The sequence below is a fragment of the Sceloporus occidentalis genome, unplaced genomic scaffold, assembly GCF_023333645.1.
Source record: "Sceloporus occidentalis isolate IW3139 unplaced genomic scaffold, rSceOcc1.0.p SCAF_4, whole genome shotgun sequence".
NCBI classification, from domain to species: Eukaryota; Metazoa; Chordata; class Lepidosauria; order Squamata; family Phrynosomatidae; genus Sceloporus; species Sceloporus occidentalis.
In genome coordinates, this window is record NW_028316984.1 from 163537438 (window position 1) to 163552708 (window position 15271).

A 15271-nucleotide genomic window follows, 5' to 3' on the forward strand; every position below is an offset into this window, starting at 1 on the left:
ATTATTTTAATGAGCTCCTCGAATGATTTTAAATTGCATTGAAACGTGAATCAGCAAATGTGTCCAAAGCAATATCTGCAACTGACACCTAAAAACTGTCAAAGCAGAATACTGTGGAAATGAACAGGAAAAGGAAGTTTCAAAAGCCACAAACAAGAAACACATGTCTTTCATTGCTACGCCACCACCTTGTTAAGGTAATGGACTGACCAGAGTATCTGAAAACCTTAATAGCTGGAAAAGTTTATGTAGATATCAGCAATATTTCAGTTACTTTGAATCCAAGACAATTATAAGGCTATATAAGCTAAATAACAGTGGCTTGCAATGTGTCCAAAAGCAAATTGGTAGATGGCAAAGCTGTTAAAATACTGGTGAGATACATTCATTGCTATCTGTTCCAGTTTGCAATGAGCAACTCTAGCATGATTTCATCTTCAAAAATGGTTGCAGTTGATATACTGAGTTCTGTTACAGTTATGAAGATAAGCATAACATCCATTTCTAATGCCAGATCTAACAGCACGCACAAACTGTGGGTTTGGTTCTTTGTTACACTGGTGGACATCATAATCCCTGCAGAATTTTCCACTGCATTGCAGCAGAACCAAACCACTTTTCTTTGCTTGTTTCTTAGCTGATCATACAACCATACAGTATGCAAAGGGTTCTTGTAGCACCTTTAAGACTAACTGAAAGAAAGAAGTTGGTAGCATGAGATTTTGTAAACTTGAGCATACTTCCTTAGCAGGCTGAAGTGTATAAAAACTCATGCTACCAACTACTCTCTTTCAGTTAATCTCAAAGGTGCTACAAAGATGCCTCTGCATATTTATTTTCCAGACTAACATGCCTATGTCTTTGAATAGAATCATACAGTTGGAAAAGACCACAAGGGCCATCCAGTCCAGAGTAATGATACTCCCAGAAGTTCTCTTAACCTCATAAATAAACTCATGTATCACCTTCAGCCATTTTAAAGATTAAATCATGCTAGAATTGTTCATGATCTGTACAGTGTGCTGAGTAGCCTATTGTGATTCAGTCTGCCTTTGTAGAGTGCTTGGAAACTTGCATTAGTTCAGAATGTATCATTGAGCTGGTACTGGTACTGATAGTAAGGAATGTTTCTTATCAAAATTTATTAACTTCACCATGAGACAGCTGTGTGCCTTGCTGCCAGTAAAAACAGTGCTTCAAGAGTAACATTCAATTTTAACTCATAACTGTTAACTTTTACAATGTTTTAATTGTTTTTTAAATTTTATATTTATACATTTTAATGTTGTACAGCTTTTAAATTGTATTGTTTTAAATCTGCTGTTCACTGCCTTGAGTCCCCTATATTGGGAGAAAGGTGGGATATAAGATGGTGATGGTGATGATGATGATGATGATGATGATGATGATGATGATGATGATGATGATATTCATCAGAAGAAAGGCACACAGGGTGTAGATCTTCCTATACAAGGCTAAAGCACTTCGGGGAATTTTAGGGGGGATGCACCTTTATCCAAAACAAGTTTGTTTTGTTTTGTTTTTTTAAGTGGCACATGAGCCAACAGAATGTCAGCTCTGTTTTGCAATGTATAATTGACAGCTAGATGTTAGCAAACAACAGTGGGAGAGGGCTCCTGCCTATGTTCTGCTTATAGGCCTCCCAAAAGCATCTGGTTGACCACTGTGAGAAGCACAGTGTGAACTAAATGAACCTTTGATCTGATAAAGCAAAGCTCTTTTTATGTGTTCGTGTTCTGATGAACTTCAATTTATTGATCCTCACCCAGCCCGTTGTGAGTTCACACACCTGTTCACTGTGTCTACAGTACTCACTGAAATAGATAATAATAATAATAATAGGTTTTATTTATATACCGCCCAATCACTGGGAATCCGAGCGGTTTACAATAGAGGGGATAACAGACAGTTCCCTGCCCACAGGCTTACAATCTAAAAGACACGACACAAAAGGAGAAGGGAATGGTGAGGGGGGGAGGGAATCAGGTCCAGCATTCTTCTCTCCCTCTGAGGCCTGGACCAAGGCAGATGGACCGGAGGGAGGGCTCTGCTTCTTCAGGCTAGCCCCTGATGGTACTGGGCCAGCCTTCTCAGGATTATCAAAAGTATACTTGAAACATTTTATGCTTCAAAAAAAAGTTATATATACAGGAAGCTAACTGGACTTTCTTAGTTCTTAAAGCACATACTTTAAAAACATACATAAAGCCAGAAGTTAGCAAATAAAAAAAAATTGTTAGATAGAAGTGTTGTATTTGACAAATTTGACTTCAGCTCTGTGTGTGTGTGTGTGTGTGTGTGGAGAGAGAGAAAGAGAAAGAGAAAGATGGAGGTGGGGGGAGAACAGCAATCTAAAGTAAATATTGGGTTGCATCCTGGCTTAGTCATTCTTGGGGAAGACCTAATTAGATGACAGAAATTTGAAGTTCTTACGGGTGTCTTGTCCCATCAGTTTCAATCAGTCTGCTTTAGACATAGCTCAGTCTGGATCAAGCCCATTTCCAAATGGAAATAATCAACATCTTTGAGGGAAAGTGCATTCTTTCTGTATGGAGCATGGGATGTCTTCATTATAAAAAAAAAATGGAAAGGAAAGAGACAGCTTTGTGTCATAAGCCTACTGGTGCTAGTTTTCTTTGTCTCTCCAAATGACATCTCTTAACAGTTTCATGTAGCTAACAATTGCCATATGGGTCAAGAATAAACTTTTGAAACCATGCAGCATATATGTAATAAAGTAGAGCAGCAGTCTCCCATAGGGACTCCAGCTTCCATCTGAAATATACAGTCCCAGACCCTATCCTGGTTAATATTATCAAAAGCACTTGAAACATGTGGGAAGAATCATCACTGAGCCACTCTTCCATCTCCTGGTGAAAGTCTTTTAACAGGATGATCTAGATGGAAAATCACTTACATAGTATAACAATATTGCTCACCTTCCAAAGTATCCAGAAACCAAAGTATATGAGGATGTTGTGATCTCACTTAGCAATCCAGATAGTTGCTATATGAGGGCTTTCTGATAAACATCTATAAAATACCACAATTAGGTTTCTTTTTCATGCACATATCTCCTATGTTGAGTACTTTTCTGTAAATGTCGCCCATGGTGTTCTGTATTGGTGTGTGCTCCTGAGAATGTGTCCATGCAGTCTTGTTTAGGTATTTGCTTGCAAGGGAAATAATATTACAGCTAAAATATAACAGATGCTGAATGTTCATGGGTACTTCTCACAACTTTTGTAGCAATCCCTTTCAAGTACTAATTTCAATTTGATTTTAACACCAAATCAATTTTAATTGAAGCAAATTGATTCTAGTACTGTATACATCTGAACTTTGTCTCTGCTCTGTTATTTTATGTTTATATGAAATAGTTGTTTCTTACATCTTAAGCTGCTCTTTAGGGTTTTTTTTACAGTTGCTTAGGTAAGTATTCATTAAATTTCCTGTTTTAGGATGTTCACATTACATTTTTAGAAGAAAGAGCAGTGAAGAAATGAAACTTGGAGACCAAAATAATAAGAATAAATTATTATGAAATAGCTTAATGAATTAACAAAAAATCTCTTTCTCATGCTTATTCTGTCATTTTCTGAGAATGTGCATCATTCCTATACTGCTACTGTCCTGCTTAGATGTACCTGTTAATGCTTTCAGAGCAATTTAATGCCTGAATCAATAATCAAGCTGTTTTGTGTGTACTGGGATTTTTCTGCCTTTCCTTCCCATTGCAGCCTCTTGCCCAAAAGCTGCTCTTGGAGAATGTTGTGTACTGGAGCATGATCTGATGCAGCAGAAGAAAAGGAAAATAGCAAAATATATACACATATGCAAGCACACACAAACATTCACCTCATGAGAGAATATTTCCACTTGTACATAGGACTGCTTGGGTCATGGTTTCTAAGATTTCTAGTGTAGGTGTCTTTATATCTTAGATCACTTACTGTATGATTAGAAGTCTTATGAATGTTTGTGTATTTTCCCCCTTAACATGGCTTTTACACATGGACTGCACTATTCATTGTGTAAGCTGGTTTGTGAAAATTAACTTTTTAGAAATATTCCTAAGGTTTCAGAACTTTTTTTTTTTTTTACAACAGACGGAATCCGTCTGTGAAAGTGGTAACACTTTTCACTTAGACATAGCTAACAAGCATTTGCTTTTAAAATATATCTACAGTTGATAACTAGAATTAAATTACCACAAGCAAAATACATTACTCTTGGTGAATTTATTAGTAAATGATGTCATTTGTTGAACATTGCCATTTTTCCAGACCTTGAGGTTATTTCCAGAATAGAGTAGTAGGTCTATATTATTGAGATGAGAATAGTTTTATACATAAAATTTATATTCTGGTATAGCACGAATTTCTGTTACGTATTAATATATATATATAACTGTGTGTGTTCTATTTGCTGTGTTAAGAAATTCACATTTATGACTTGGCTGTTCTGTTCTAGAACAAATGTTAGGGGGTTTCCTACGTTTTAACAGCATTTTCTAGTAGCTATTTGGACAATCTAGAACCTTAAAATAAGTTACAATACATTAAAACAAGGGTTTATTTGTAAAAATCATTTAAATGTTCAGTCTGGCATGTTACATTGTGGATCTGTAAAAATAGAAATCATGCATATAGAAAATTTTGTTGAATTATAACATGAATTTCACTTATACCTACCTGCTGGTATCATCTGTTAGAAACTGCTTCCTACTAATAATATTTTTGAGAAATTGTTCTGGAGAGACAAGTGACCATAGCAACAACAACAAAATGCTGCAGCCCCGATTTTGAACTTCATATCATGTTTTGGTTTGCTCAGATACGGAAAATGGTAAACTGCTGGTGGATTTAATCCAATTGTATATGATACTATGCACCATGGTCAGATTTCTTACAGAAGCAGTTGAAACATGGGCTTGTGATCATTCTAAAATATGTGTAGATGTCTGCTGGTAGCCCTTCATCACAGCACTGGTGTAACATGTTGCTTTTAACCATTCAACTACTGGTATATAGAGCTGTCATTTCCAGAATATTTTCAGACATCACTTTGGTATATGGATTGCTGATTATTCAAGATGTGAACTTTTCCTCCTCTTTGTGTCTATATCTTCATACTTTGAAGGCCTAAGCAAGGATGCTTCAGAAAGGTGGAAATGAGTTTTCACATTTTTCTGAATGTATTCCACTCATGAAAATACCAAGACTGATCAAATTCTACTGCTATAAGACCAACTTGCCCTTTTGAGAATCTCCCAATATATTTGTTCGTGCTGGACACTGTGCAAAATGTTCTTCTTTAACTCTAAGGCTGTATGTTTGTTCTCAGACAAATTGGATGGATTACGAACTGGTGCTAAGAGGAAGCGTGATTGGGAGGCAATTGCCAGCAGAATGGAAGATTATCTCCAGCTTCCAGATGATTATGATACCCGTGCTTCAGAACCTGGAAAAAAGAGGGTAATAAATGCCACTATGAATATAATGTTTTAGGAACTTGTCTACAAGACTTCACAAAACTAAAGCTGGTTCAATTCCTTTATGGAAGCTCCTTATATTCAAATATTTAGATTCAGTTCCCTTCGTGAGGGGGTTGTGTTCAAAGACATAACTGTATTTGTCAATATTACTATAAAAGGGGATTTGGCAGTACCTTTGAGACTAACAGAGAAAGAAAATTGTAGGAAAAACTTTCATAAACTCTGTTCATCAGATATATCTAGACTGGGTCTACAAAAGCTTATGCTACAAATTCTTTATCTCAGTCTCAAAGGTGCTACAAGATTGTATGCACAATTGAAGCTATTTGTTTTGTTAGGTTCCATTGCTCTTACTGACAGAACTTCACAAATTCAGCATCACTAGTGATATATGGGTGGTTGAGAGGACTAAAAGGAGAATATAACAAAGCCTAGCAGTATGCATGTAAAGCTAAAGGCAAGAAGTATTGTTTAGCAAGAAGACAAGGAGAAATCAATACATAATTAGAGAAATGAAAACATAAAAATATTTTGTAGATTTACAGTTTCAGTTGAGGGCAAACATTAGAAATGTTTTGTGATGCTCCCATATATTCCCAGGAGAATAATCTGCCCTTTTTAGGGCTGTAACAAATATTTATGAGGTTTAATTTGTACATCAAAAATTGATGCTTGGGAGAATATATGAAAACCCAGCCTTTCATTCTTCTCTGCACAATGCTTTTAAATCTACAGCCGTGTTCTGATCTGCTGCAGCAGAAAGTGGTAGAGGGAAAGTTAGTGCCAATATACTTTATTTCCTAGGCTAACATGCTTTCCTTCTGGCACTGTGTGGGCAGTTCCACTGTTGCATTTCAGCACAGAGAGACAATATTCAGATGCAATTCACTCACACTGCCTTATGAATATATAGCCCCATCCTGCCCAGTCTAATCAGCTAAACAAGGGGTGAACAATGTAAAGTCGAAGGCTTTCATGGCCGGCATCCATAGTTTTTTGTGGGTTTTTCTGGCTATGTGGCCATGTTCTAGCAGAGTTTATTTCTGCTAGAACATGGCCACATAGCCCGAAAAACCCACAAAAAACTAAGGGGTGAAAAAGTGCAGCCTTTTGAATTTCATCTCCCAGCAATGGTAAACAGCATAACCAATGGTGAAGAATGGTGGGAAATGAGATTCAACTGACAACATTACCCTGAACGAAACACAACTGCATGCAAAGGAGCAATGATCCTGTCACTACAGCAAGATAATCAGAGTTACATTTTTCTCCCAAAACTTCCCAGAGACCAGTTTACATCCTTTCACAAAGGAGTAAATCCTCCTCCTTTTAGCAGTGTTAGTTCCATTACATCTTCCACTTTTTTTTCTTTATTAACATTTTATTACAAGTTTCTTTAAAAACACAGGACATTACAACTTTACCACACATTACATTACACATATAACAAACTTTCTTGATCTTTCAAATCAAGCATTCTTTCTCACACACTAAAATTGACTTCCTAATGTTTGTAATTTCGCAGGTATCTTTTGTTCTACTTCAATTAATTATATTCCTCATTTACTTCATTTACCTCATTATGCAGCAGTTTCAACTTCGGACCTTTCTTTCATTGTTTCACAAGTATTTTCTTATCTGTCTAGTTAAACAGTTTTTTAAATTAAAGAAAAGAAACAATCTGTCCATATTTGGTTTTCCTTAAATTTTACTTGTCCTTAGTCTTACTATATTTTATATTTTGACATTTTTCCAGTAATTCCAGTGTGTATTCCAATATGTGTTATATTTTTAAGTAAAAATAAAAATAATCATCTTATTTCATTTAGATTGACAAAGAAGCTATAACATAAAACTAGTTCTAGTCAAAAAAGCATTTCTTAAATATACCACTTATTTTCCCTTTGTTCTTTAAACTAAATCATATTTTATATTCCATTCATCTTTGATATAACATAAAACATTATTCCAGTCCTTTATAATTTTGCTTGTATTTTGTTTGCGTAAAGTTCTGGTCAGTTTATCTGATTCAACTGTGTCAAGTAGTTTCTTCATCCATTCTTCTGTTCCACATCTTCACTTTTGAACCTTGAGAGTAGTAAAGATAGGTGGAAACTTGGTTGAGGAAATAGGACAGAGTAGCACAGTGTTTTATCCCTTATTGCTTTAGTGCTTCTTTCTCATTTTCATTATCATCTCATGTTATGTATGTTTTACAGTTAAATAATATAAATAGTACAAAATAGACTTTAGTAAACCACACTAAGTTTTAGACTTTTCTGTATTTTTTTCCTGTTCAGTATTGATATCAGGCCTAAGCAAAAACATTACCTGAGTTTGTGAATCATCTGTCAGTAAGAACTGAGTATACTAGACTTGATAGACACTGTCCTGTTTTATTGCATTAATATATAGGAGTTGATTATGTGCAGTCTTTTTGTACCACTGAAGAGCTTCATAATCAAAATAGAAAGTAACAAAAACCTAAATGAATGGGTGAGACATGATCATGTCACTTAGAAAAGAAGCAACAATCAGATAAGTGATGCACTTCTGGACTTGGTACTTCATGGTTCACAGGATAGGCTATAGGAATTCCATACTCATGAGTTCCAGATGTGCTTGTAACTTCCACATCCTACTGCAGGGACTTGTTTTTATAACAGACAATAAAGAATTTGGCATTACAGTAGCTAACAGTGGAATATAAACATTTTTAGGTTCTTCCTGAAAAGGGGAGTATTCAGTAATTTTTCATAAGGACTTACCAATTCATTCATGCAGAAGAGTGAGACACAAAAGTTCTCTTTGATGTTTGTCTTATCTTTCTTTATGAGCAAAAACATTGCTTGGCTGGAAAGAATGATGTCTGCAAAAAATTTGCAGACTGCACAAATTGAGTCAAACTTAAGATTTGCCCACCTCACTCAGTATGTAAAGGGTGTTCAACAAATAAGGTTGCTGTCCCATTTCAAAATCAATTCAAATCTTTGTATGGTACCTGTGGGTAAAGAAATGTCTTGTTTCTTTTTCTTGAAATGAGTGTCATCTCAACTCTGTGTTTTTTTTATATATAGGTGAGGTGGGCAGACCTTGAGGAGAAAAAAGATGCAGACAGAAAGAGGGCTATTGGCTTTGTTGTTGGACAAACTGATTGGGAGAAAATCACAGATGAAAGTGGTCATTTTGCTGAAAGAGCACTCAATCGTACTAAATACATCTGATGCAATTGTCAGATGGAACTTTCTTCATTTAAGGTAAGAGCTATGCCTCTCATGTCTGTGTGTGTTTTTGAGAATAAGCTAAAAAATGTACCCACCTCTAGAACTCTCCTCTACATAATGATTTGGACTTGAGTTCATAGATAAGACTTGTCAATTGTGCATGTCTATTTGATGTCTCTAATCTGCTTGGGGTGTGATGGTTAGAAGAAATGGAATACCAAAAATAAAAAAAAATAGGAATGAGATATATTTCAAGGAACATTTGACTACTTTGCAACTGTCAGGGTATTTCACTCAGGCTCAAAAATTGACTTTTTCTCTATAAACATTGTCTTTTCTTTGCAGACCATTTGCTTTGGTGAGAACTGAACACAGGGTGGCATGGAAAAAGTCATTCTCCATCTTGAGAGTTGTGTGATTCTTTTTTTAAAAAACTTTTATTTTATTGTGTACCTCCATATTCTGATATAATCCAGGATTCCCAAACTATATGGAGTCTTCTAGCATCTAAATGTGAAAGAAGGTTTTTGTGTTAAAATTTGTAGTTTTAGCTTTTATGCTTGCAGTAGAATGGAATGGTAAGGCCATGAACATTTTCCTCACTGTATTATCACAGAATGTCAGCATTACTATTGCATTGTTGCTTTGTGATTGTTGTTATTTTATACTGTACAAACTTTGTAGTTTATTGTACTAGAAAACAGAACAATAAACTTTCACTAAGAATTTAGTGAATGATGTAGTTGGTCATGTTTTATGTGAGCTCTTTCTTTGTATGGGGGAGCAGCTATCATTTTTTAAAAAGGGCTCTATCTTTTTGCAGAACGTTAGAAGATCCATACTGGGGAATACGAATGAATGAGCCCTAGTGGTAGTTGTTAGAGAGTTCTGTCTCCTTATAAACATTATCTTCAAAGCATTTTTATTCTGCACACACAAAAACATGCACCAGAAAGCGTTAGTTCATGCACAGAAAAAAGACAGCTCAGTTCCAAGAAGAGGCCTTTGTTTGACACTGGAGAGAAAATAAGTGGTCTCCAGGAGAGATGGTTGAGTGACTTTCAGTACATTGCTGTCTCTGTCTCATAACATGCATGGCTTCACATATTTGCTAATGAATAAATTGATTTTTTCCCCTCTTTTAGAATTCCAATTCAGCAATTTGCTGTGAAGTATATGGCTGGAAAAGGTGCCAGATTGAGAGTCTGAATGAGGCTATTTCTGTTAATTAAATCTTTGAAATTGTTATTCTTAGTTTTATTTTTAAAAGGGAATGGGGACCTAAAAGCTGCATCAGAACCTCTGTTCTGTCAGTCAGGTTAATAATTACCTTGCAAACAATTCCTATTCATGAGCACATTAGTACTGATGAAGGCATGTTTCTATATTGAAGAAGGACCATAGTTCGGTATTTAATGAATGGTTTGCTATTGTAATGCATTTGTTTACTTGACATTTTCCAGTCTGATTAATTATGTATAATTTGAAAGTTGTTCCCAGAATGAATAATAGAATATCTGAATGTTATAAAGCTACAAAAGCATATTCGTATGTATTCTTTCCCATTATATCATGCTGTGACTTTTTATTACTTGTAAGTCATTTTTGGACCCGCATTTTATAGTAATTGCAAGAAGACATAGGAAATTGGAAGCTTTTGAGACCTTATAGAGGTCACACTGGTGCTCTTATTGTTGTTAAATGAAAGCCAGCAATTCATGAGAAGATAAAAGGACCATACATCGTTGGCCCTCTCCAGACGGGCCCTTTGCGTGCACACGCCTCGCAACCCAGCACGTCATGCACGCACCGCCGTTACACAGCACCTTACACATGGAGCGCGTAGCTGTTACATCACAGCCATGCAGCTTTCATACGGAGCTGCGCAGCTGCGACATATATGCACCGTCTTTGGTGCTTTGCGGTGCAGCAAAAAGGAGCCGCTTTTTTGAGCTCCTTTTCTGCTGCACAGCTGCACCACACAATTTGTATGCTGTGGCGCAGCAGAGAGAGGCGCGAGGAGGCGCCTCTTCTGGGCGGTCTGTACCCCACCAAAGTTAGACCCATACATCTCAAAGTTAGACTAATAACAGGAATTTTTAACGAAGATGCTCAGAAGAATCTCTCCTTTGAGAAATCTTTTTTCTGGGGGAGAGAACAGTCATTTTTACATACATGTCTCTTGCATCCTTTTTTAACTGCCTGAAGTACTCCTTTGTCCGTAGTTGTGTCTTCCCATAAATGACTGAAGAGAAGCAGTCTCCCACCCCACTGGTAAATCCCTCAAGTCAGTATTATTGCCTACCACTCCTGCTGGAGTGACCTGTTCCAACTGTTGCATGATTCGAACATTAAAACTTCCAATGATTTCTCCAAATCTGGCACATCCATTATTTAAAAAATGGCACTCCTTAGATGTTAGGAGGGATCTAAAGATTTATATTGAAATAACAAGAGCAATTAAACATACAGAGGCATTCTTCATTTTGTTTCATCCAAGGGCAATGGGATTCAAGACATCTAAATCATTTATTAGGTTGGTTGGATGGATGGTTGAAAGGTTGCATTCATTTGTGTTATGATTATGCGCACATTCCAAGACTAAACAGTTGTGGGCGCATTCTACAAGATCGATGACAACTACAACAGTATTCAGAGTAACATCTTCCTTGGAAGACATAAGCAAAGCATCAAGATTTGAAGAACCATCAACATTTATTAAGCACTAAAGTGTACAAATTTAAGTCAGGACAGCCAGCCTTTGGATCAACTGTTTTACAAGTAGTACTTAAAGAATCAAGCAGCCACTCCCACGTTTAAAGGATTCGGTGTGAGTATATCCCAATGGTTGTAGTTGATGTGTTTAACATCTTTCCAATGTTAAAACCTTTTCTCCCCATCAAACAGCCCATTTTAATCCACTTTCCTTCCCAATCCAATGTTAAAACCTCTCTCCATCAAACACCCAATTTAACTCCTCTTCCTTCCCTTCTCAATCTGATGTTACAAGGCTTCTCTTCCCACCAGACACCCCATTTAACTCCACTTCCTTCCCTTTTCGATCCGATGTTAAAGCCTTCTCTTCCAACACAAGGGAAATGGTATTAGGTGGTCAAGAGAGGTCTAGAGAAGGAGAGAAGGAAGTAGTGTCTTCCCCTTTACATCCTTTGCTACATGCCCATAAGTTTTACTCTCAACTTATCCATGGGTCATATAAAAATCCATGATTTTGGCCCAAAAACCTTCCCTCAACATATTCATGAGGTCGACTTGTACACGAGTATATATGGTATAAGTTAACATTCCATGGTTCCAGCAAAATTCTTTGGTGGTAAATTGCTGAATAAGCCATTCTCGTTTTTCTCATGCTAAGATCCAGAATTCCTCCATTTGTCACTTGATAGAATTTCTTAATAGGGGGTTAAGACATTAGTCTTCATCTGTGCTCATATCTTTATTTGATAGAAGTTTGTTGACTTAATGTACCATTGGAACTTGAACACTTTCTCTAGATGTGGACAATAGATTAAGAGATATGGGTTATGGATCTCACTTTTTCTTCCCTTTTCTTTGCTATTTTTCATTGGTTTGGGAACTTTAATTTTGTAATCAAGGGGAAGCTATGGGATAGGGTGGATATGATGAAGTGTTGACTATACCGTCTACATTTATAAAATTCAAAAACAATTAAGAAATTAAAATAACAAGATTGTTTTCAAACATTTTACTATGACTAATAAATCTGGCAAACTGACAAGTAGTCCTATGCCTTTAAGATTCTTCATCCATTCATCAGATTATACCTTTGAAAGGTGAGAAAAGATTACAGGGTGTCTTAATATGCAGGTGTGGGTGGCCCCTCAGCTCCAGGGGCTGCTTAGTGAGACAGATTTTCAAGATCCATTTCAGTCTGTTTTCAGGCTTGGCTATAGATGGTTTTGGTCCCCTTAGTGAATAATTTATGCTGTGGAGTGAACAGGGGGAGTGTGCCCCCTTCTGATGGACCTTTCGCATATAAACCTTTCAGTGGGTTTATATGCGATTGATCATGGTATTCTTTTAGGCCACCTCATTGTGATTGTTTTTAGGGCACTGTTTTACAGTGCCTCCATTCTTTTCTGAATGGAAGAGCCCCCAAAAATGCTGCTGGCAGATTCTGCTTCCACTCATTTTCCTCTGGAGTCTCGTTTTCTCCCCTGTGCTATTTAACATATACATAGTTGAACCAACAGGAGAGCTTGTCCAGAGTTTGGGGATCAGGTGTCATCAGTATGTTGGACAAGTAGTTGTGTGTCCTCTACTGCGCATATAAGTGATGTGGGATGTGGCAGCAGCATCTGCCATATGATAGCTGGCCATATGATAAAGTGGGATGGTTTTGGCTCCCTTTCTGTAAGATGATAGTTGCACTATTGCGAGTTTCATTTCTGGACATGCTTAAAACAGTATAGTTAAAAGACTTTTGGGGGGTTTGTTGGCAATTCTGGAACTTAGGACTTATTGTTGAAATTTGGTATGACCCATGCACAGAAACATAAATATGGAATCACTCATTACCTGATACTGGGATTAATAGCTGCCAATTTCCATTTCATTTTGTGAGTTTCTCAGTGAGATCTTATGGATACTGTCAAAGACAGCATACTGGATTAAATAGTCCTTGGGTCTACAACAAAACAATTTGTATATTAAAGCATGTGAAATGCTACATCCTCAATAGGCCTAGCTTCCAAACATGAAGATGATTTGTTCCTCAACATTCATTCACCTCATTTTCTGTTATGTTTCCACACATTTATATTGATCCTGACCACTGTTAGTCCCTTATCAAATACATCTGTATTTTTATTACTGTAACCCACCCGGATTCCTTATGATTGGGCGGGCTATAAATAAATTAGTAGTAGTAGTAGTAGTAGTAGTAGTAGTAGTAATATCCCAGTTAACTGACGCCCTTCTTTTATTGCTCTTTTTGAAATGAAGAATGGCATGTATAAAAATCAACACACACAGTAGGATGGCCATAGGTGGAAATTTGACATTGATAGGTACAGTAATAAACTTTGCTGATGTTATAATTTCTTCACCAGTCAAGTGCTGCTCTGGTGACAACATCAAAAATCACAGGGTTCGGCTGCTTAGCACTTGCTCATATCTTTGCCATGTCAACTATGCTACAGGTTGGTGGAGCAGGAAAAAGATAATGCAGAACAGACTGTTTAAATTACTGTTCCTGCCCAGCTTTAACAGACTGGAGTAAAGAAGCTGTTGCTGCAACTGTTCAGCTGCTGAACAGCAATTTGTGGTAGAGATACCATGAGTCAACCATGAGTGGATAACATATCATAGAGCATGAATGCACCTAAGCATTACTTTGTTATGGGTGGAATAACGTTTCTCTGACAATAGTCTGGTGACAATGCTAGTACTTCCTGATTTATACAGCTTAAAAGAACAGTCTCAGTCCTATTTCTTGATGTGTTTGTATCAGCAGAATGCTATGTGGGGATCTCTTCCTACCCCACGACTGTCAACACTTACAATAACCATTTTCTGATTATCTAAGCTGTTGTCACCTTCTCTGAAGACTTGGTTTCAATGGTTGCTGTTACCTCTTGTAAAAATAACTTTTGTGTCGATTCCTTTCCCACTAATAGTCCTCAAAAAAGTAGCAACTACAGTTGTACATCCACAGACACCACTGTGCCTGTCTTTGTCAATAATTTAATCTCAGCATAGTGACCCGATAGGGTGTATATAAACAATATTATTTAATAGAAGAAGATAATGAAACTTTTCAATTACTTGATCAAACACATGTGGTTGCTATAAAATATTTTAACTCAGACCATACAGTTACTTATATGTATATATCTATTCTAATTAGCCTTCAAATACCCCTAACAGATTCCTCTCTACTCAGTTCAGCTTACCCCTGACTGTTCAGGAGGCTGTCACTGCTCTTAATTCTGCCTTGTATCTCTAACTGACCCTAATTCATATCAGTCACTAGTTGGTTTCAATGTTCCATACTCTCACCTCTTCCAAAGAGACCACTGGTCTATTTTCATATAATACAATACATTGTCATACATAACAACATTACCTTACTACCTATGATGTAAGTATTGCAACTTTTTCTATAATATGCAAAATAATGGAAATGAACACTTTCTTTTCTATTATACACAAATCCAGAACTTCACAGACACATACACAAATATGTGTATAGATATGTAAGGTAAGTGTACAGTATAGATTTTGATTCCAGACATAGTGAATATATAGAACTTAAGATGTGGATGTTTTTTGTGATTACTTTTTGAATCAGAAGTCTCACAACAACTGTAATCAGCTTATGCAACTGATAAAGTGCATCATAATTACTTCAACCTAAATTGAAAAAAGAGTAAGACAACATAGGATGTGGGGCAAGTGTTCCGTTTGTGCAAGGCTGTTTGTACTGAGTAGCTTTAAAGCAGGAAGGAATGCTGTGCTCAGGCAATCTATATTCTGTACCTCAGAATTC

General features: G+C 36.6%; 1 protein-coding gene across 6 annotated transcripts in view; it reads left to right on the top strand.

The window, feature by feature from the left end:
- The window catches only part of YLPM1 (YLP motif containing 1), a 92748-nt gene extending 83276 nt beyond the window's left edge, over positions 1-9472 (top strand). For 5 of the 6 annotated variants that reach the window (XM_089522213.1, XM_089522214.1, XM_089522210.1 and 2 more), the window contains 3 exons: positions 5368-5498; positions 8596-8775; positions 9088-9472. In XM_089522213.1, the coding sequence (XP_089378339.1) occupies positions 5368-5498; positions 8596-8742 (278 nt within the window). In that variant the 3' untranslated portion in view covers positions 8743-8775; positions 9088-9472. Of the gene's footprint in view, positions 1-5367; positions 5499-8595; positions 8776-9087 lie in introns of those variants that run through there. The other variant, XM_089522211.1, reaches the window with a different exon arrangement.
- The last annotated feature ends 5799 nt before the right edge of the window (positions 9473-15271 follow it).